We start from the raw sequence: 21,325 nt of genomic DNA on the forward strand, positions 1-21,325 counted from the left end.
CAATATCAACTTGCCGAAAATTACAATTAATTTAAAATTATATTACAATAATTGAAAATTAAAATTATTGACAATTAACATAATTATTTATTAAATATTGATTTGATGTATAATTATAAAAAAATATTGACAATTAATATAATTATGTAAAAAATAAAACATAACAGCTAAAATTAAATTTGTTAACTAATTGAAGCTAGGTAGACAACTTTTGACAATTATTTTAACGTTTAATTATTATTATTATTATTATTATTATTATTATTATTATTATTATTATTATTATTATAAATGGGTCACCATTAATATAAGAACTTATCACTAATAAAAATGAATGAGAATTAGAATTGTATCAATATAATTAAAATAATTAAAAATATTTTTGATTGATAATTAGTTTAATAATGTGTTAATTATTGATTTTATATAATTATAAAAAAATATTTTCTTAAATTAGTATAATTATGTATTATTTTTTAAATGTTAATTGTAATATAATTATAATATATTATAATAAATATATTTTTTAATTTAGAAAAAAGAATAATACTTTTTTTTGGAGAAAAAATAAATTTATAAAAAATTGACACTTTATTTTTATTAATTGATAATGTATTAAATATTAATTTTATATAATTATAATAAAAATATTTTTTTAAAATTAATATAATTATATATTATTTATTAAATATTAATTGTAATATAATTATAATAAAAATAAATTTTTTAAATAAATTTTGAAAAAAGAATAGAACTTGTATTTTAAAAAAGAATTCACAAAAAATTGAAACCTCACTTTAATGTAATAAAGAGAAAATCCAGTTTTAGTATATTAAATAATTTTAACTGTTAGATCGAGCCTGTCTTAATAATTCGTTTATCTTCTCCTCCTGAATCCCCCCAATTTAGGGTTTATCTCTTCTCCCGTCTTACTCACCCATCGATCTGTCAAAAAAATTAGAACTCATGCGGGGATCTTGTCTCAAAAACCTGTTCTTGTACCACCTTACTGTCATCACAAGAACCCCATCAACCTCATTTCTGATTCCTTCACCATCTTCCCCATTCCCTGCTCCAAATTACGCCACAGTCACAAAAACCCTGGAAAAACAATCCTTTACGGTGAATTACCTCGTCAACAATTGTGGGTTCCTCCCAGATTCCGCTCTTCATGTTTCGAAATACGTCCTTTTTAAGAGTCCCGAGAAACCCGACTCAGTCATCGCACTCTTCAGGAGCTTCGGTTTCTCAGATTTGCAGATTCACAATGTCATTCGGAGATCGCCGCAGGTTATCGTCAGCAAACCCAAAGAGACCATCTTGCCGAAGCTCGAGTTCCTCATCTCCAAAGGTGCTTCAAAATCGCAACTTGCCCGCCTCATCGAGCTCAACCCTCTAATCTTGAAAAGAAGCGTAGAGAAACACCTGATCCCCACTTTCGATTTTTTGAACAATTTCATTCGTTCTGAAGAAAGGACCGTTGCTTCTATCTTACGCGCTGGCCAAATTTTAACTTGTTCTAGGACGCTTCGAAATATTAACATGTTGGTTGATTTAGGAGTCCGTGAGATAAGCATGTCATGGCTGATTCGCCAGTGGCCTTGGTTGATTCTATACACTTCTGATGTTCGCCTTAAGAGTATAGTAGATGAAGTCATTAAAATGGGGGTTGATCCCAACAAGTCTAATTTTGTTCCTGCATTGTATGCTAAGTTTCTTCCGAAGTCCATGTGGGATAAGAAAGTTGAGTTGTACAAGAGGTTAGGATTAACTGATGACAACATTCGTGAGGCTTTTGTGAAGCACCCTTTCTGTATGCTCAAATCTGTGCAGAAAATTGAGGCCTGCATTGGATTCTTTGTCAAAGAACTCGGTTGGGAGCCTGCTGAAGTAACCAATAATCCGGTTCTCATCTCGCTGGATTTGGACAAAAGGGTTGTTCCGAGGGCTGCTGTCATGAAGATTCTCATCTCCAATGGTGTCATTAAGAGTGGCAGGCATGTTTCTGCATATTATGTTTCTGAAGGGGACTTCTTTAAGAAGTATGTTAGTCGTGCTAAGGATCATGCTCCCGACTTATTGAAGCTGTATCATGAGAAAATGAATCTTGCAGTAATGGATAGTAAATTGATATCTTGAGTTTTGTGGACTCCTTTTTTAATTTCAGTCTAGTTGCCTATGAGTTCTCCTTTGATATTTTGCATTCATTTTGCTGGTTATAGTTCATTAATTTTTCAATGTCCAGGAGCAATAAACAATATCAGAACTTTTAAGGTAGCAACTGGAATTAGATTTAGTTAAATAAAATAAGAGAAAAAGACAAATACCATTTTTACATTCCTCTACCTGTTAGTTTATTCACATTAACATAATGTCAGTTACCATTACCCACTATATCACTGGATCACAAATTGTTAAAAAAAAAAATAAAGATCACATTAACTGATTTAAATGGTTAACTAGTAACTACTCTTCAACTACCCACTTCACTTCACTGCAGATGAAAAGGTTTCCTTGGAGTAGGTTCTCGATTCTCCACTGATTGCAATCTCTGTTTGAGATGAAATACTTCATACTGTGTGTACAAGAAAGTGATGTTATGAATGATACAGCTAAGGCTAGTAATCAATACAAATAGTTATATTTATACCTGTAGTTGGAATGCCCTGGCTCTCTCTCCAGCAATCACACCTCTGGTTGAGTGCAGCTCCTACAACAAAAACTCAATCAGCCGATTACATTATTGCATAAAATGATTGATCCAAGTGCTTTTTCCATCGAAGTGTGTTAATGTTATGTACCTTTTGTGTATCATCTAAAACAGCCTTGAGGAAGGCCACATCGTGTTCGAGCCATACATTATCCGAATGGACCATGCTTGATAGGTTGTTAGCCTCTTCTTGTGCTAACTCTAAACCCCCCAGCTTTTCTCTCAGTGATTCCATCTCCTTCAGTGCCTCGCCTAGTTTTGTCTCCATTTCGTTCCGGCTTTTAATAGCAGATGCTAAGCTTTTCTCTGCGGCTTCTTTGTTTGCGAGGGAAGCTGCTAGTTGTCCCTCTAGAATTCCATTTTTCCTTATCAGAGCCGCCATTTTACTTTCATAGTAATGGTACAAAGTTGAAGTAGACAGAGATCCAAATTTATTGCTATCAAGAAACAAAGCATCATCGCCTTCTAGTCTGATGTTTTCAAATCCTTGGTTTTGCTGATTTAAAATTTCAGATAGTAATAACTGTTTTTCCTCCACATTCATCTTCGCTCCATGATTACCATAATCAACTTCATTTCTTCTCTGATCTGCTGCCTGAAATGTATGACAAATTAAACTACTATCGTGTTTCATCTACCCCCGCCCCACTTTTATCAGACATATTTTGGAATAATAAATACTAATGATATTTAGATGTGTTTTACCTGAGGGAAAGAACCTTGATCAGAGTTCTTGTCAATCTTGACATCTGTATTGTATTCTTTGTCGAGCTCGAATTGCTTGGGAAGGGAAGAGAGATTGGTATGTGGGAAATTAGAATCTTGAACCAGGGACTCTGACAAAGATTTCCTACCAGAACCATGTTCAATTGCAGATGCTAGATTCATCATGTCCATGCACAGATTTATCAGCTTGGCTACACAAATTACCATTTAATAGAGATGATACAGTCGATGTGCATAAATATTATTTACAAGGCTGGTCTTTTTGAACTAATTACATTTGACATCGTAGGAAACGGATTGAATTGGACGTGAATCAGCAACACATGTTCTTTTTAAATGTTTGACAGTATTACTATTATCATACAAATGTTGTACACTTGTTCGGATGCTACTGAAAGTTTGCAACATGCACCAACACCAACAAGGATTCATAGTTGTGGGAAGGCAGCATCACCAACAGTAACAGCTAATGTGTGTTGTCCACTCACTCCATGTTGTGACAACCCTCTTACCAATTGAAAATTAAGGGCAACAACATTCTTACCAAGAGAATCAAGAGAGTCAAGTAGCTTAGCTCATGCCAAAAGATGGTGGCTTTATCATGTAGGAATGGACTAAGAGGTCCAACATGAAGGTCGCCTTCTCTTGTAGCTCCCTCATTATCCATGGTTCAACCCGTTCTAGAATTTCCCTTTTCACAGCATCTTTTCTTGTTCCATTCTGAAAATTTAAACAGTTAAAGACTCATTGCATTGAGAGTAAGAATGTAACTGCAACTAAGATGAAAATGAGAAAGGAGAAAAAGAGAAGCCTTTGCATCCTGGCTCAACACACCTTAGGGATGCATAATCAGGTTGCAGCCTTTGATTGTATATGCTACAAAACCCCAATTCCCAAATCATATCTGTCAATTGAATTGAATTGAATTGTTGTTAGCATACCTAGCACGCCATTGAAGTGCTTGCGGGAAGGTTCTGGAAGAGAGGCTGAGGATGGAGAACCAGGACCCGAAGTCGGAAGTGCAGAGAGGGCACGCTCTGCGCACGTGACTCCAACGGCGGATGCAGTCGGTGCAGTAAGCGTGCTAGCAGCGGGTCCGAACCGCAGCCAGATCGGTCAAACATATTGGACAAGAATGCCCCTGGATAGCTTGCACCGTGCACCTTCGGACTTCATCTTGCCATCTTGGGCCTTAAGCTGTGGGCCAAACTCAATAAGTGCTAATTTCACACGATATCTTAATTATTAGATCGAGCCCGTCTTAATAAATCGTTGTTCTTCTCCTCCTGAATCCCTATTTAGGGTTTATCCCTTCTCCCATTTTACTCTGTCAAAAAAAATTAGAACTCATGTGGGGATCTTGTCTCAAAAACCTGTTCTTGTACCACCTTACTGTAATCACAAGAACCCCATCAACCTCATTTCTGACCCCTTCCCCTTCTTCCCCATTCCCTGCTCCCAATTACGCTACAGTCACAAAAACCCTGGAAAAACAATCCTTTACGGTGAATTACCTCGTCAACAATTGTGGGTTCCTCCCAGATTCCGCTCTTCGTGCTTCGAAATACGTCCTTTTAAAGAGTCCCGAGAAACCCGACTCAGTCATCGCACTCTTCAGGAGCTTCGGTTTCTCAGATTTGCAGATTCACAATGTCATTCGGAGATCACCCAAGGTTCTCGCCAGCAAACCCAAAGAGACCATCTTGCCGAAGCTCGAGTTCCTCATCTCCAAAGGTGCTTCAAAATCGCAACTTGCCTGCCTCATCGAGCGCAACCCTCTAATCTTGAAAAGAAGCTTAGAGAAACACCTGATCCCCACTTTCGATTTTTTGAACAATTTCATTCGTTCTGAAGAAAGGACCGTTGCTTCTATCTTACGCGCTGTCCAAATTTTAACATGTTCCAGGACGCTTCCAAATATTAACTTGTTGGTTGATTTAGGAGTCCGTGAGATAAGCATGTCATGGCTGATTCGCCAGTGGCCTTGCTTGCTTGTATTCAATTCTGAAGTTCGCCTTAAGAGTATAGTAGATGAAGTCATTAAAATGGGGGTTGATCCCAACAAGTCTAATTTTGTTGCTGCATTGTATGCTAAGTTTCTTCCGAAGTCCATGTGGGATAAGAAAGTTGAGTTGTACAAGGGTTTTGGATTAACTGATGACAACATTCGTGAGGCTTTTGTGAAGCACCCTTTCTGTATGCTCAAATCTGTGCAGAAAATTGAGGCCTGCATTGGATTCTTTGTCAAAGAACTCGGTTGGGAGCCTGCTGAAGTAACCAATAATCCGGTTCTTCTCTCGCTGGATTTGGACAAAAGGGTTGTTCCGAGGGCTGCTGTCATGAAGATTCTTATCTCCAATGGTGTCATTAGGAGTGGCAGGCATGCTTCTGCATATTATGTTTCTGAAGAGGAGTTTTTTAAGAAGTATGTTAATCGTGACAAGGATCATGCTCCTGACTTATTGACGCTGTATCATGAGAAAATGAATCTTCCAGTAATGGATAGTAAATTGATGTCTTGATGCCTATGAGTTCTCCTTTGATATTTTGCATTCATTTTGCTGGTTATAGTTCATTAGTTTTTCAATATTCAGGAGCAATAAACAATATCAGAACTTTTAAGGTGGCAACTCGAATTGGGTTTTTAGTTAAATAAAATAAGAGAAAAGGACAAACAGATTTCTGATTTATTAAGTCGTTTATCAAATAAGAGAAAAAGACAAATACCATTTTTACATTCCTCTACCTGTTAGTTTATTCCCCTTAACATAATGGCAGTTACTATTACCCACTATATCACTAGATCACAAATTGTTTAAAAAAAATAAAGATCACATTAACTGATTTAAATGGTTATTAGTAACTACTCTTAAACTACCCACTTCACTTCACTGCAGATGAAAAGGTTTCCTTGGAGTAGGTTCTCGATTCTCCACTGATTGCAATCTCTGTTTGAGATGAAATACTTCGTACTGTGCGTACAACAAGGAAGTTATGTTATGAATGACACAGCTAAGGCTAGTAATCAATACAAATAGTTATATTTATACCTGTAGTTGGAATGCCCTGGCTCTCTCTCCAGCAATCACACCTCTGGTTGAGTGCAGCTCCTACAACAAAAACTCAATCAGCCGATTACATTATTGTATAAAATGATTGATCCAAGTGCTTTTTCCATCAAAGTGTGGGTTAATGTTATGTACCTTTTGTGTATCATCTAAAACAGCCTTGAGGAAGGCCACATCGTGTTCGAGCCGTACATTATCCGAATGGACCATGCTTGATAGGTTGTTAGCCTCTTCTTGTGCTAACTCTAAACCCCCCAGCTTTTCTCTCAGTGATTCCATCTCCTTCAGTGCCTCGCCTAGTTTTGTCTCCATTTCATTCCGGCTTTTAATAGCAGATGCTAAGCTTTTCTCTGCGGCTTCTTTGTTTGCGAGGGATGCCGCCAGTTGTCCCTCTAGAATTCCATTTTTCCTTATCAGAGCCGCCATTTTACTTTCATAGTAATGGTACAAAGCTGAAGTAGACAGAGATCCAAATTTATTGCTATCAAGAAACGAAGCATCGTCGCCTTCTAGTCTGATGTTTTCAAATCCTTGGTTTTGCTGATTTAAAATTTCAGATAGCAATAACTGTTTTTCCTCCACATTCATCTTCGCTCCATGATTACCATAATCAACTTCATTTCTTCTCTGATCTGCCACCTGAAATGTATGACAAATTAAACTACTATTGTGTTTCATCTACCCCCGCCCCACTTTTATCAGACATATTTTGGAATAATAAATACTAATGATATTTAGATGTGTTTTACCTGAGGGAAAGAACCTTGATCAGAGTTCTTGTCAATCTTGACATCTGTATTGTATTCTTTGTCGAGCTCGAATTGCTTGGGAAGGGAAGAGAGATTGGTAGGTGGGAAATTAGAATCTTGAACCAGGGACTCTGACAAAGATTTCCTACCAGAACCATGTTCAATTGCAGATGCTAGATTTTGTCTAGCAGAGTCAACTAAACCTTTGTCAAAAAAAAAAAAGAAAGAGGTATCATCAGTTTGAGGGGCCAATCTATCTATTGGATGATGAATAATTTTCCAATATAGATGCTAGACCTTTATTCAGACTTGATCGTCTTCCCTGCGCCAATTCATTCTTTTCCATTATCAGCACTTCCACCTGTTAAATTAAGAAGAAAAAAGGTTATTAGGTTCAACAAAATTGAAATCAAACACTAACTTCCTAATACTTTTTGACAGACCTGATTCGTTGGATCTTTTTTGGACCCTCCAAATGCAACAAGAAAGTCCTTTTCCTTGTGCTGCACATATACCAGACTGAAACCCTGCTATACAAAGTTCTTATAAGCACAATGTTAAATTATCAATTGCAAAACGAGGATTTCAATATAACAGAGAAATGATAACTAAACATGGCATGGGAACAATAAATGTAACCCACCCTGCTGGTAATGATTGAAGATGGAGGTGCTGTAAATGCCACAGACCATTCACTTTTAACGATATCAAATATCAAAGTCTCTCCATCTCCTGCAAAATGTAGAGAATAACAAATTATCTAAAATGTGTTATGATTTAGTTTGGTATGATGAAGAACGACTACCTGTTCCAGAATTATACATACGTTTTTTTTTGCTTCCACCCCCTGTAATATACCATTTAGTACCACAGAGAACTCCACAACAACCAGCTCTAGGTGATGGATGGAAACCTTGAATCTTCACTCTTGACCATGCCATCTGAAGAAGCATTCATTTTCATCAAATTATATAGTGGATGAGATTTAATCTGCACTAGAAGAAATGAAGCAATTCCATTTGAGACTTTGACATTCGACTCACTGTTTCAAAGTTGAGTGAATATAAGTCATTTAAGGTTCTGGATTTTGATGATCCTCCAAATATGTATAAAATTTTGTCATCATGAAGAGAAGCTACATGGTTGAATCTTGGACAAGGAGCGGCTCCGCTGCAAGTAACATTTATGCAAAGTGATTATGACTATATAATCACATTTAAGTCCAAGAGTAGGCTGAAACACACTTACGTGTAGTGAAGAGGAAGCCATGTCAAGGACTTGAGATCAAACATATGTAGATCATTCAGTTTCCTTCTTTTTGCATCTTCGCCGCCGAACAATATTAAAACAGTGTTTGCCATAACAACACTATGACCACTTCGAGCAATCTACAAAGAATAAAATCTTTATCAGTAATTCAGTACTGCCTAGTGTTATTTCTGTGAAGATATTTATTCAGTCATGAATCATGATATTCACAGGGTATTTGCATAATTATTAGTAGAAATTGGTACCGGTATGTCTCCCTTTGCCTCCATTAGTGACCAGCACTCAATCTCTGTATCAAATGCCCATACTACAAACATCAAAAATATAATTAGATCAATAACACAACATGAACAGATCAATTGGATGTAAAGGGCACAAAGCTGAACCTGAAATCTTGTCACTTTCTGGATCTGTCTTCCCTCCAATTAGAAGTACCTTTTTTCCCCAAGAAACCTGCCCAAATTATCATCAACTATGAGAGAATTGATGCAGCAAGAAAATTTTAATGATATATCCATTCAATGCAGAACACTTAGTGAGAATATGCTGCTAACAGGGCATATTTACCAAACAATGACCCTTGCATGCTGGAATCTTCAGCGGCAGACTGCTTGGCGACAAGTAAAGCTTCGACGATGCTGTGGTCCACGAAAATGTGTCGAAATTCAGCACCTGATAATAGAAATGAATAGCAATAAAAAAACACAGTTATATGAAGAAACCAACAAACAACCCATTAACTAGCCAATGTTGATCAACAATCTCCAAGATTCACACCTGCACATCATCTAAGAATCCATTTCCAGATTCACCACCAACCACTATCATCTTGTTCCCAACCACAGCTGCTGCATGCTATTCACAATGAATAATAATACCTCAATTCAATTAGTACCTAACAACAAAAATTCCACAAAATACACTAAGAAGAAGAAGAAGAAGAATACAAACATTGGATCTAGGAGTTGGTTTATCCCCTGCAATTGACAAGACCATCCAATTATCTGAGGTGGTTGACTGTGGTTGAGATGAAGTGTGGCAATAATTCTCATCAGAATGACCACTTGTTCCTTCTTCTCCTTCACCTTCACCTTCACCCTGAAATGAATAAAAGCAAACAAGCTTAAGACTTTATATATATTGCTGCCATTTCTTATACAAGAAAAGGTAAAAGGAAAACTACTCCATTGGTGGTTCCATTTCGTTTGGGGTTCCTGACGGGACTCCTAATTCCCTGAGTTGAGTCAGAAAGCTGCACCTTCAATCTACATTACAGTACACGTTCAAGTTCAACACATCAATTAATTGAAGCAAACTTCAAAAGAATCAAAGAGAAAAGAAAGAGGGGTTTTACCGGGCAAGTTTGGTACGGCGACGAGAGAAACCGAACATTTCGAAAAAGGATTTGTTTCTTCTGATGAGGCAAGTGGCAACCAGCAAGTGAAGAAGGAAAACAAAGAGAAAATGATTGCTGGTTGTTAAGGGTTATGGTTATGGTTATGGTTATGGTTATGGTGGATGAACAACATTGTTTAATTTAATAAATGAGTATTAATTGATAAAGCAAGTGGCATGATGAGACAAAAACTCATAGCAGTGAGGTCACTATTTTCTTCCGCACAATATGGATTCGATTCTCTTCACTTCACTTCCTAATCAATAATTGAATATTAATCATGTGGGACACAAAAACAAATGCACCAGTAAACAATAAACGATTTTTTTTGTGTATTTTTATGAAAGATTATCTGATGAGTAATAAAAAATAAATGATAAAATAAATTTTTTTTTCATTTAAAACGATGTTACTTTTTGTGAAAAAACAGAGGTTTTTTAATACTTAAATGAATAAATTGTTCGTCTTTGTCACTATCAACTTTTCTCCAGGTTTGTAAGTATTGTATTCTGCTGAGTCATTGTCATGGGCATGGTTGCTATTTGCTTGCTCTATAATTGGAGCTGTCCTTTCCTCTCATCATTCAATTTTAGGGCTAATAACTTGGATATATTTCCATATTAGTTTGCACTGCATTGCAAAAAAAACCGAAATTGGTTATTAAAGCGATAAAATTAAGAGTTTAAATGTTTAAGTGAGATTTAACCAGAATTAAAATGAATATAATATATATTTAAAAAATATTTTTTTATATTTTATTATTATAAATTAAACGAGTTCTATGGTGTTTTTTATGGTATTTAAATTGTCTAATTTTTTTTAAAATAAAAAATAAAAAATTTAAAATAAAAAATAAATCATATAAAATTTATTAAATATTATTTATTTATTTTTTTTAGTAATTTAAGTATAAAGTGATAAACACCATAACATTTACTAAAAAAAACTTGTCTATTAAAAATTTTTAATCTATTTAAATACTTTACTAACCAATAACTTACTGCTTATAAAAAAAATTAAAATACATAACTTCTTATCATAATAATATATACAAGAGTACTTAAAGACTACTATCTATATTTAATTATAGAAATATTATTATATATATATTATACGGTTAACTTTTCCTCTTTTCTCAGTTTCTTTTCTTTCCCATGACATAAAATTCATTTCAATAATTGCATCACTAATCAAGCAGTGCCTAAAGTTTCATTCTTTTCTTGCTTCTCTAGCAACATAATTTAGAAAAGTTTAATGGTGGGAGCTCCCAAATTAATAACCTTATTGAAAAAGTGTTCAACTCTAAAACAAGCAAAAGAGATCCATGCTCACATACTGATCAATGGACTTTTCCATCTTGAACAACTCCTCATCCATCACATTCTTCTCTGGAATGTAACCAACTACAAAACACTGGCACGCTATGTCCACCTTGTTCTGCACCGTATGCGCAACCCTGATTCCTTCTCATGGGGATGTATGATTCGCTTCTTCTCTCAAAACGGTCAATTCATGGAAGCAATTTCTCTCTATGTTCAAATGCAGAGGATTGGCTTGTGTCCAACTTCACATGCTATGTCCTCTGCGCTTAAGTCATGTGCTAAGGTTCAGGATGGGTTTCATGGTGTATCAATTCATGGACAGGTTCATGTTCTTGGGTTTAATGCTTGTGTTTATGTGCAGACAGCCCTTCTTGACTTGTACTCGAAAATCGGTGATGTGGGGACTGCACGCAAACTGTTTGATGAAATGTCTGACAGAAATGTGGTTTCTTGGAACTCTATGCTGTCTGGGTATCTGAAAGCTGGTAACTTAGGCAAGGCTCAGGAATTTTTTGAAGAGATTCCTAAGAAAGATGTTATATCTTGGAATTCTATGGTCTCAGGATATGCCAAATCCGGAGATATGGATTCGGCCTATTCTTTGTTTCAACAAATGCCAGAGAGAAACTTGGCCTCCTGGAACACAATGATCGGTGGTTATGTTGACTGTGGAAGCATAGTGTCAGCAAGAGAATTTTTCAATGCAATGCCGATGCGAAACAATGTGTCTTGGATAACATTGATTGCTGGTTATTCAAAGAGTGGGGATGTTGAGTCTGCTCGAAAGCTCTTTGATAAGATGAATAAAAAGGATTTGCTTTTGTATAATGCTATGATAGCCTGTTATGCTCAAAACAGTAGACCCAAGGAGGCCCTTGAACTTTTCAGTGAGATGATTAAACCAGAAAGCTATGTGAATCCAGATAAGATGACTTTGGCCAGTGCCATATCAGCATGTTCACAATTGGCGGATCTAGAATATTGGTGTTGGATTGAGTTACACATGAGTGACTTTGGAATTGTATTGGATGATCACTTGATTACTTCTTTAATTGACTTGTATGCGAAGTGTGGAAGCATCGACCGGGCATATGAGCTATTTCATGGTCTGAAACAGAGGGATTTGATTGCATACTCTGCAATGATCTACGGATGTGGAATCAATGGAAGGTCATCTGATGCAATCAAGTTATATGAACAGATGCTTGAGGACTGTATTCGGCCGAATCTAGTGATTTACACTGGACTCCTTACTGCTTATAATCATGCCGGTTTGGTCAAAGAAGGTTACCAGTGCTTTAACTCCATGAAAGAAAATGGAGTTGTGCCTTCACTTGATCATTATGGAATCATGGTTGATCTATTAGGGAGAGCAGGATGGTTGAATGAAGCTTATAATCTTATAACAAACATGCCAATGCAACCAAATGCTAGTGTTTGGGGAGCTCTTCTTCTTGCATGCAGAGTACATAACAATGTGGAGCTTGGGGAAATAGCTGTTCAGCACTGCATTAAGCTGGAAAGTGATGTAGCTGGTTATTGTTCTCTCCTTTCTAGCATATATGCTGCTGTTGGAAAATGGGATGATGCCAAGAAGTTTAGAATGAGTGAGGAAGGAAAGATCACCAAGGTACCTGGTTGTAGTTGGAAAATCTAATTTTACTTACATAATTAGCTGTTTCTGTTTTTTTACATGCCATTTTTTTTTTCCATTAGTAAATATGTACATGTAAATCATATATTAAATTAATCCTAATTAATCAGATACTGATTATGGTTTTTTCTCCATTTTCTTTTTCATCCCTTGGAAATCAAATTTATTTGGAAGAAAGCCAGTTATTGAAATGGTGACTAGCTAGGTTGGAAAGATTTTTTTTTTGGAACTTGTTGTATTACATGCATTGAAAAGTAAGTAGAAATAAAAACCATAGAGTCCATGGTGCTACATGAGTAGGTATCGCATAAGAGAAGGGATTTCTTACGTAGACATGGCAAATCTCTTGAATATATAGTGAAGTGAGAAAGAGTAGATGACTCACAAAGTTAAAGTATTAGACTATAAATAGAACTGATAAGCATTACTTTTTTAACTTTATCACCAATGTTCTTGCCTATCCTTTTCATAGAGATAGTGTATTCACCAGATTACAATTCCTAAAGATATTTAGCATACAGTGTTAAATCTCTGATCAAACTACATTTTCCTCTTTTAACTTGATGACATATTGACATGCGCTCCATAGTGTTAGCTGCTTTATTTTAATAAAAAAAAATAATCCCTTTTGTCTTTTATTCTTTTATCTAAGCTCTGTATTATTTGATAATTTGATGATGTGACAGAAAAGGATCATGTTACATTTATGTCACTCTCACTTTTGCATATGAGATATCAGCAAGCAATGCAAGTTTGTTTATTTATTCCTTTTACTTTTTTTGCATTTGTCCCTCATCAAAGTGCTGAGAAAAGACACCGTCTGGCAGAATCAAATACGCCAACAGTTTTGTCTATATCAAAACATTACAAATTTACAATATTCAATTCCAGTTGCATTATTATTCTTTTAAGAACTTAAGTACCTTGATTTACAGACTCAACAAAAGTGCTTAATTATATTTGTGATTACTGATGCTAGTAAACATAGGCTGCAAACTCCATGTATTAGTTTATTATAATCATCAAAAAGATAATTACATCATTCTTTTAGCAAGCATCTAGTGCCATATATATGAACTCTATATTATATGAATATATGACACTGCCTCTCTCTCTCTATATATATATATATATTACTATGACCAAAACAGACTTATTAGTAAGTGCATGTGTGTGCATGGTGAGTAGATAGTGATAGCAATAAGATGATGATATGAAAATGAAAATGAAATGAAAATTCAAACCCAAAGAGCACCAGCTTTCTTGAGCATAGGGATCAAGGATCGGTTAAGGTGAAGGCTCATGACTTCATTGGTTCCACCAACAAGCTCACCACCAATGAAAACTGCAGGCACAGAAGGGTTGCAACCAAGCCTTGAAAGAGCTTGCTCTATGTCTCTTCCTCTTTGTATCTCATCCAACTCATGAACCGCTGGGTTAACACCAAAATCACAGAACAGTGTCTTGATGGTGTGGCACATGCAGCATGTACTCCTACTAAATATCACCACTGGCCTCTCTGAAACCAACTTTGTCACTCTATCCATTATACAATACAATATAATGGTGTATACCCTCAATTCCTAGATGGGTTTGATTTAATTATTTAATGCAGTTTAATAGAAAACAACTACCTTAGCTTGGGGGAATTTTGTGATCAATGTGTAATGATGTATCTGGGTTTGTGATGTTGATGAGAAGCAGCAAGTTAAGCAGACTTATATATATAGGGGTTGGTGGACTATTATCAATTGGAATCTCTCTAATAAGGAAAAAGGAAAAGATAGGTGATAATTAAAGAGATGATGAGAATAATGGATAGAGATAATTTAATATTTTAAATTATTATTAGATATTTGGGTCGGTTATTTTAATTTTGCTTTGATCATTTCAGGCATGATAGTGATTGATGATGGAAAAGTATTCTTTTTATTTACTGCTGAACGAATATATATATCCATAATTGATCCATGCATGCATGCATATACGGAAAATATAATAAGATAGTGTCCTTTGTACGGCTTTAAAGGGAAAAAAAAATGAAAAAAAAAATAGAAAAAAGGAACTTTGTGCATATATACCATCATGTTAATTGATTAAAATTAAATTGTCATGTGGTGTTATCTGATTGGTAGAAAAATCAAACACTGTTGTTTTCGTGTTTTGCTTTTACACGATTGCATATATACGACTTCCAATTGTGGAATGAGGAGAATTATTATTGAATTAATTAAGCTATTTGACATGAATAAATTCGCTAATTATGCACAAGTTGTAATCATAATATCAACAGCAACAACAGTAATAATAATTTGATCACTTATAAATAGTAATTAATATCAACAACAATCATGTTTCTTTTTTTTTTCTTTTTCCTTTTAATTTTTTCCACCTAAAACTAGAGAGAGTTTCCACCTTATCTATCTTAGAGGCATCTGCTGCGTTGGAACGAAAGTTGAAATTATCCAATTGGGACCTCGATCTTTTTTTTCTCTTATTTAGATTCGCATCTAATTCTGGAAAAGGAAATATATGGTTAAAGCAATATTGCGAGTTGAAATTTGAAAAAATATTAGTTTAAGATGACAACTAGCTGGAAGTAGATTGATCATTTTAAAAAGATGAAATTTATAGTTTCACATGATAGTGTAGGTAAAAGTTTATATATATCCCACATTTGCATTTTCACTTGTCCAAAGATTTTAATTTCGATGTACTGTCAGTATAAAACTATTTTACACGTGCATCTAGTCACATAACACGACATTAACAAAAATAATTATCTTTTATATTGATTGTATAAATGATCATCCAAGAGAACGATTGTGATTTTACGACTATGTAAAACGTTTTACACTATCAATATATCAAAATTAAATCCTACCTTATAAAAAAATAATTATAATAATTATCTTAAATTATACATACAAAAGGATATAAGATAACTAGTTGATAACGTAAAACATTTTACTTCATTACAAGTAATAGTACATCAAACTTAAATTCTAAAAAAGAAAAATATTTCGCTTAAATTTCATTTATTATGTAAACTTGGTGTTATGCATTTAGAGCAACTCTAATGAAATATATTTAGTGTATGATTTTGTATGCTTTTACAAAATGAACTGATTTAGAATTAACATCTGTATTAAACTTGACGTACAAAATAAAATTGGTCTTACTTTAAAAAAAATCATCTTAATTAAAAATTAATAAAATTTTATTATTTGTATAACTATTTTAATGAAATAATTAAAAATAATATAAAATATTAATTGAATTAATGAAATCAAATATTAAAATGACAAATTATATTTTTTATTTTAAATAAATCACTGTTTATGATATATGATTATTCTACAAATATGAATATTTCATTTAGTGAGATCCAAAATGAAATTGAATTTAAGAATAGCAGGATTGGAGATGCTCTTATGATCTTATCTCTATATAGCACTGACAACACAACATTTTTTTATTTTGTTAATCATCCTTATTATTACTGTGTAGTCTATATTCTTATTTTACTAACTAGTTAGTAAAATAAGAATAGAGCCAAATTTTAGAATGATCTAGGTTTAATTTATATAGTTGATACATGAGTCACTTTAATTTGACGAGTATTCTGTAAAAAAATTTTTATAAACTCTCAAAAAACCTTACAAGTATACTTTATTAATTAATCCTAATAGGGTGGCTAACGTTGCATACGTAAACTTTTGTTCATAAATAAAAGAAAAATAAATTATCAATATTATCAAGAGTTAAGTTGATTAAGCTAGCACGAAAATTAAAGATAAAATCTCCTCAATGACTATTTTAAAAAAAAAGTTATGTGATACTCTAAATAGTAGAAGTCTCTATATACATATGCCATCATCAAATTATTAAGGTATATGCATACAGTAATAGTAACAAGAGAATGTTATGAAATAGAGTAAATGGATAAAGTTGCACATCAAAAAGTATAGAGAGGACAAAAGAATACCCTTAAATATTAGAAAATAGTCCAATATATTGTAAAGATTGTTTTAACAAAATTATTTCCATAGGAAGCAGACTTTTTTTTTTTTTGCCAATATTTCTCTTTTCACTTAAATTGCCTTTCATCTAGTATTTTATTAGTTGATTATTAGTTAAAAAATAATAATTCTCTAACAAAACCCTTATTTTGTTTTTAGGAACAAAAAGTTGCGAAGACGAGGGGAATTAAAAAACACCGATTAGAATTACAATAATATTTAAGAGACAAAAAAAATTAATTAAAATAGTTTAAATTTATTTTATCTAACATTTATTAATCATCGTTACAATGCAATGCAAGAAATTGGTTGGGTTTGTGTCCCACGTGAATACGATGATGATGATATGATATATCTCTGGAAAAATGCATTTAATTTGAATCCAAAAATAATCTACTTGCATTGCATTTCTTGTTTGGGAATCTGGCTGGTGCAATGGATGTTCACGTCCAAAACTAGGGTTTATGTTCTTTCACTTTCACATATATGCATCATATATCCCATACAGATAAAGTTAAACCTTTATATATGTCTCTATCTCCTCTTAAAATTAGGGGAATTTATTACTTATAATTTCATATTTCAACTTAGCTTGCTTGTCTAATTACTAAAATAAGTGAGATTATGTCTCACTTGATTAAATAACGGTAAAAACTCAAGTGCGGTCGACTTCACGTGAAGTTAATATTTGAGAGCTGTTAGATTATTTGACTAAATTTTTATCTAACGATTCTCAAATATCAACTTTATGTGAAATTAACTGCACCCAAATTTTCATCTTAAATAACACTAAAACAAAAGATAAAAATTTAAGTATGATTGTCTTTATATAAAGTTGTTAATTAAAAATCATTATATAATTTGATATGTTTGACAAAATTATTATCTAATAATTTTCAACTAACAACTTCATACGAAAATAACTGCGTGCATGTGAATTTTTACCAAGACAAAATTCACTTATAAGGGTTAAGCAACATTATTATTGATTCTTTTATGAATTACGTATGTCTAAATTCCACATTTAATAAACTCATTTAAAATCTTTTTAGATATTATTTTACCCCTTATAAATTATTAAAATATTTCTAATATGATCTACCATTTTAACTGAATATTTTTCAAATCTACAACCCCACAAGATAAAATTCAATCATGCGTATATATTTTTAACAATAGACACCAATCCAAAATTTTCTCTCGTATCCTAAATCTTATTCCAACAAATCACATATTATATTTAGAGAATATAATAATATCAAATAAAATTTTCTAGAATATAATAACAGCGAATAATTTTGTGTTTTCTTTTTCCGATATATATGTCTATTGTGGCATGGCGCCACGTTTTGGGATAACAACCTAACATATTGATCCACAAAATGGAGAAATTCTTACATTTTATTATAGGTGGCTGCAAGTGCATGCATGATAAGAGATTTAAGTGGCTCTAACTAAAAGCCAAGAGCCACTTATAATAATCTTCTTCAATTCCTTGTTGCTTCATCATGTCAGTGTGACTAAACTTAACAACTAGCATGTAATGCATGTACGTATATAAGTACTTACTCATACTCAGCATATACTCAATTGCATTTTCATGCATGCCTATGTCTGCACAGCATATATGCTTTCACATTAAAATATGGTGGAAACTTATTAGATACGGTTAATTTTATATAAAATTAATAATTGAGAGCCAATAAATAATTTAATAAATTTGATTAAATTATTATTTAACTGTTTTTAGTTATTAATTTTATATAAAGTTAATTGATTCACATTAAAATATGATAGAAACTTATTAAGATGCAATTATTTTTATATAAAGTTGATAGTTGAAAGTCGATAAATTATTTAACAAATTTGATTAAATTATTATCTAACCATTCTCAATTATCAACTTTACATAAAATTAATTGTACCTGAATTTTCACCTTAATATATATATATATATATATATATATATATATATATATATATATATAATTAAGTGGCTTGTGTTATGCTCATTTTTCTTCATCATTACTTTATAATAAATTGGCTTCTCTTTATAGTTGTTAGAATATATTTAAAACAAGAATATTAGAGAACTAATTTATTTTTTAAACAAAATCAGTTAATTTTTTAAAATTATTTTATTTATATTAAATTTTAAATTCTAAATCATAAATTTTTATTTTTAAATTTTAAATTATAAATTTTAAATTTTAAATCTTTTAAAAAATTAGAATTTTAGAATTAAAAAGATATTAATGTTGATTAACTAAAAATTAGTTTTATACTTTTTCATTAAAAATATTAATTATAGTAGTGTTTGTATTTTAATTTAAATTAAATAATTAAGTTTTTCTGATTATTTTGTATTTGTTTGATACCTATAAATAAATTGTACCTTACATCATATGAAATTCGTAGATTATTTTCTCTAATTTCTTTCTCTTGGTTTCTAAGTTCTAACAATAGTTACGCACATAAATTGGTTGGGTCTTGGGTGTAATAATTAATATGAATAATGTTTCTAGATTAATAAATCACTGGTTGTTTAATTTATGTATCTATTTTAATTTTAAATACTTCTCAATTCATAAATTAATAAACAAAAGTCAAGATTCACGAAAGGACCGGACGGATGCATGGTTGGAGAAAGAATGTCAGCTTAAATTTTTTTGTATATGTTAGAAATAATAATAAATATTTAAAACAAAAAATTCAGTGATGAATGTGGCATCACACATACAAAATTGGGATTTTTGGTTGGCGAAGTACATAACTGTACAAATTGCTATTTGAGAGATGGTGATGAGGGTCCTATCATTATCAAAAGAACCATAATAATAATAATAATATTAATGAATTTACACTTTGCATTTTCCATTGCTTTTTAAGATACGAGACAAAGAGAATTGAATAGCTTAGCCTATCATGAAGTATCCAAAACCCTCTCAAAGCACAATCTAAAAGGAAAATTCCCTCAATTTTTATTTTATTTTCACCATTTTTTCTATTAATATAATAATATTGTTCCATCATGAAAATATTCCAAGATTTTATTAAGATTGCCTCTTCATGCCTATGATTCCCACTAGCATTATGATTTATCTCTTTTTGCGGCAGGCATGCATATATGGCCGGTGTTCATCTCTATCTTTAATTACCTGAATTGAACTTCTTTCTTATAGTCCATAGATATGCAAATTACTTTAATCTAGAAACATTATCTAAAATTCTAAGAATTTAATTTTTTATGGAACTGAGAATTTAATTTTGATGTACTATCAGTGTAAAGTAATTTTACACGTATATCGTCCAATTATGTAAACCACATCAGCAAAAATAATTACTTTTTATATTGAATTCGTAAATGATCATTCAAAAGAACGAATGTGATATAAAATATTTTACACTATTATTACATCAAAATTAAACTCATATATTCAATCATATTTTATTATATCAATAAAAGTAACTAATTTTCAAAATAACTATAATTAAAAATTCATCTACATTCAATAATTTAATTGAAAAATATATAAATTTTTTATATTATAAATACATTAAAATTAAACCCAAATTCTAAACATGAAAATCACTTTTGAAACTTAATTTGGACTCATTTCATTTTTCCGACTTTTTTTTGAATAATTTAATAAATCAAATATTAATTAAATTATTCTGTCCAAGAAGAAGAAGAAGTTAGTCCAAAGTTTTTCAATTCATTTATTACTAGATATGTATAAATAGTAGTCATTATCATTATGTCTTACAAAAATTAATACACTTAACTGATTAATCTTTTACTTCTCTCTTTGAGGGTATAAAAACCTATAAATAGATTTATCAAATAATAGATAACATGGTTGAATGATTGGATTATCCGTGGAGATTTAAATTTGGAAAATGTGATGGTACTTTCATCATATTCTATGATAATTTTGCTTTGGTCACAGTGATACATGTTGTTTTCAACGTGGATTCTTTACGCGGAGAGAGTACTTGTAAAATGACCCAAAAGCAAACTCCATATTCGTTCTGAGTAAACAACATTTCGATAAGATAGGATTTGATTGGTTTGGCAATATATGGCTACTAATCTTTAAAATTGGATGTGAATATATAGCTTTAATTTTGTTTTTGGAGAAGCTACTTTCATTTTATTCCTTTTTATTTCAGTTACTTGAAATGACTTAATTGAAATGTCAAAAAGCAAATGAGTTAAAGCTAATTAGGGGCTCCCTCAAAATGATTACTATAATTTCTCTAGGGTTTGAACTTCGGTGTTCTCTTAATTAGTTTTTACTAATTTCTTGGAATATCATTATTAGCTTATTAATATTACACTTAGCTTGCTTCGATAAAAATCAATGAAGTACGACTTCGTTGAGTTGTTGTATTTATTTACTGGGCAC

The 21,325-nt window shown here is 32.3% G+C and overlaps 6 protein-coding genes across 8 annotated transcripts; 3 read left to right on the forward strand and 3 right to left on the reverse strand.

Moving 5' to 3' along the window:
• The first annotated feature begins 966 nt into the window (after positions 1 to 966).
• LOC130933640 (uncharacterized) lies at positions 967 to 2,139 on the forward strand. The gene has a single exon (XM_057863266.1). It carries the CDS (start codon positions 967 to 969, stop codon positions 2,137 to 2,139), a length of 1,173 nt encoding a protein of 390 aa, XP_057719249.1.
• Positions 2,140 to 2,491: 352 nt separating this feature from the next.
• LOC130933648 (uncharacterized) lies at positions 2,492 to 3,844 on the reverse strand. The gene is made up of 5 exons (XM_057863275.1): positions 3,712 to 3,844; positions 3,416 to 3,627; positions 2,802 to 3,305; positions 2,651 to 2,710; positions 2,492 to 2,575 (listed from the first exon to the last, which is right to left on the reverse strand). Exons 1-5 carry the CDS (start codon positions 3,842 to 3,844, stop codon positions 2,492 to 2,494), a joined length of 993 nt encoding a protein of 330 aa, XP_057719258.1.
• Positions 3,845 to 4,785: 941 nt separating this feature from the next.
• On the forward strand, positions 4,786 to 5,958 carry LOC130933658 (uncharacterized). Its single transcript, XM_057863284.1, has one exon. It carries the CDS (start codon positions 4,786 to 4,788, stop codon positions 5,956 to 5,958), a length of 1,173 nt encoding a protein of 390 aa, XP_057719267.1.
• Positions 5,959 to 6,175: 217 nt separating this feature from the next.
• Positions 6,176 to 10,087, reverse strand: LOC130970346 (acyl-CoA-binding domain-containing protein 6-like). Of its 2 annotated transcripts, none has more exons than XM_057896419.1 (17): positions 9,877 to 10,087; positions 9,706 to 9,787; positions 9,474 to 9,620; positions 9,300 to 9,377; positions 9,090 to 9,194; positions 8,909 to 8,975; positions 8,768 to 8,829; positions 8,502 to 8,641; positions 8,297 to 8,423; positions 8,080 to 8,194; positions 7,897 to 7,985; positions 7,697 to 7,780; positions 7,551 to 7,614; positions 7,254 to 7,450; positions 6,640 to 7,143; positions 6,487 to 6,546; positions 6,176 to 6,408 (listed from the first exon to the last, which is right to left on the reverse strand). In XM_057896419.1, exons 1-17 carry the CDS (start codon positions 9,912 to 9,914, stop codon positions 6,325 to 6,327), a joined length of 2,043 nt encoding a protein of 680 aa, XP_057752402.1. In that variant the 5' UTR covers positions 9,915 to 10,087; the 3' UTR covers positions 6,176 to 6,324. The 2 variants fall into 2 exon arrangements, with proteins under 2 accessions (XP_057752402.1, XP_057752394.1); XM_057896411.1 differs by having other exon boundaries at positions 7,254 to 7,456.
• A 978-nt stretch (positions 10,088 to 11,065) lies between these two features.
• Positions 11,066 to 13,183, forward strand: LOC130939942 (pentatricopeptide repeat-containing protein At4g22760). 2 transcript variants are annotated; one of them, XM_057868010.1, is made up of 2 exons: positions 11,066 to 11,523; positions 11,602 to 13,183. In XM_057868010.1, exons 1-2 carry the CDS (start codon positions 11,173 to 11,175, stop codon positions 12,895 to 12,897), a joined length of 1,647 nt encoding a protein of 548 aa, XP_057723993.1. In that variant the 5' UTR covers positions 11,066 to 11,172; the 3' UTR covers positions 12,898 to 13,183. The 2 variants fall into 2 exon arrangements, with proteins under 2 accessions (XP_057723993.1, XP_057723989.1); XM_057868006.1 differs by having other exon boundaries at positions 11,067 to 13,181.
• A 589-nt stretch (positions 13,184 to 13,772) lies between these two features.
• On the reverse strand, positions 13,773 to 14,577 carry LOC130962490 (monothiol glutaredoxin-S2-like). The gene has a single exon (XM_057888701.1). It carries the CDS (start codon positions 14,439 to 14,441, stop codon positions 14,133 to 14,135), a length of 309 nt encoding a protein of 102 aa, XP_057744684.1. The 5' UTR covers positions 14,442 to 14,577; the 3' UTR covers positions 13,773 to 14,132.
• Between the last annotated feature and the right edge of the window lie 6,748 nt (positions 14,578 to 21,325).

Source organism: Arachis stenosperma, chromosome 1, assembly GCF_014773155.1.
Source record: "Arachis stenosperma cultivar V10309 chromosome 1, arast.V10309.gnm1.PFL2, whole genome shotgun sequence".
Taxonomy (NCBI): domain Eukaryota; kingdom Viridiplantae; phylum Streptophyta; class Magnoliopsida; order Fabales; family Fabaceae; genus Arachis; species Arachis stenosperma.

What these genes read in the sequence shown, in the direction of transcription:
- LOC130970346 (XM_057896411.1), bottom strand. Translation starts at nt 9,914, where the DNA reads ATGTTCGGTTTCTCTCGTCGCCGTACCAAACTTGCCCG. An exon ending in GAAATGGAACCACCAATGGA is followed by an intron (nt 9,621 to 9,705) that starts GTAGTTTTCCTT and finishes TATTCATTTCAG; the next exon opens with GGTGAAGGTGAAGGTGAAGG. An exon ending in AGGCAAAGGGAGACATACCG is followed by an intron (nt 8,642 to 8,767) that starts GTACCAATTTCT and finishes TATTCTTTGTAG; the next exon opens with ATTGCTCGAAGTGGTCATAG.
- LOC130933640 (XM_057863266.1), top strand. Translation starts at nt 967, where the DNA reads ATGCGGGGATCTTGTCTCAAAAACCTGTTCTTGTACCACCTTACTGTC.
- LOC130962490 (XM_057888701.1), bottom strand. Translation starts at nt 14,441, where the DNA reads ATGGATAGAGTGACAAAGTTGGTTTCAGAGAGGCCAGTGGTGATATTT.
- LOC130933648 (XM_057863275.1), bottom strand. Translation starts at nt 3,844, where the DNA reads ATGTTGCAAACTTTCAGTAGCATCCGAACAAGTGTACAACATTTGTAT. An exon ending in ATCAAGGTTCTTTCCCTCAG is followed by an intron (nt 3,306 to 3,415) that starts GTAAAACACATC and finishes CATACATTTCAG; the next exon opens with GCAGCAGATCAGAGAAGAAA. An exon ending in TTTTAGATGATACACAAAAG is followed by an intron (nt 2,711 to 2,801) that starts GTACATAACATT and finishes TTTTTGTTGTAG; the next exon opens with GAGCTGCACTCAACCAGAGG.
- LOC130939942 (XM_057868006.1), top strand. Translation starts at nt 11,173, where the DNA reads ATGGTGGGAGCTCCCAAATTAATAACCTTATTGAAAAAGTGTTCAACT.
- LOC130933658 (XM_057863284.1), top strand. Translation starts at nt 4,786, where the DNA reads ATGTGGGGATCTTGTCTCAAAAACCTGTTCTTGTACCACCTTACTGTA.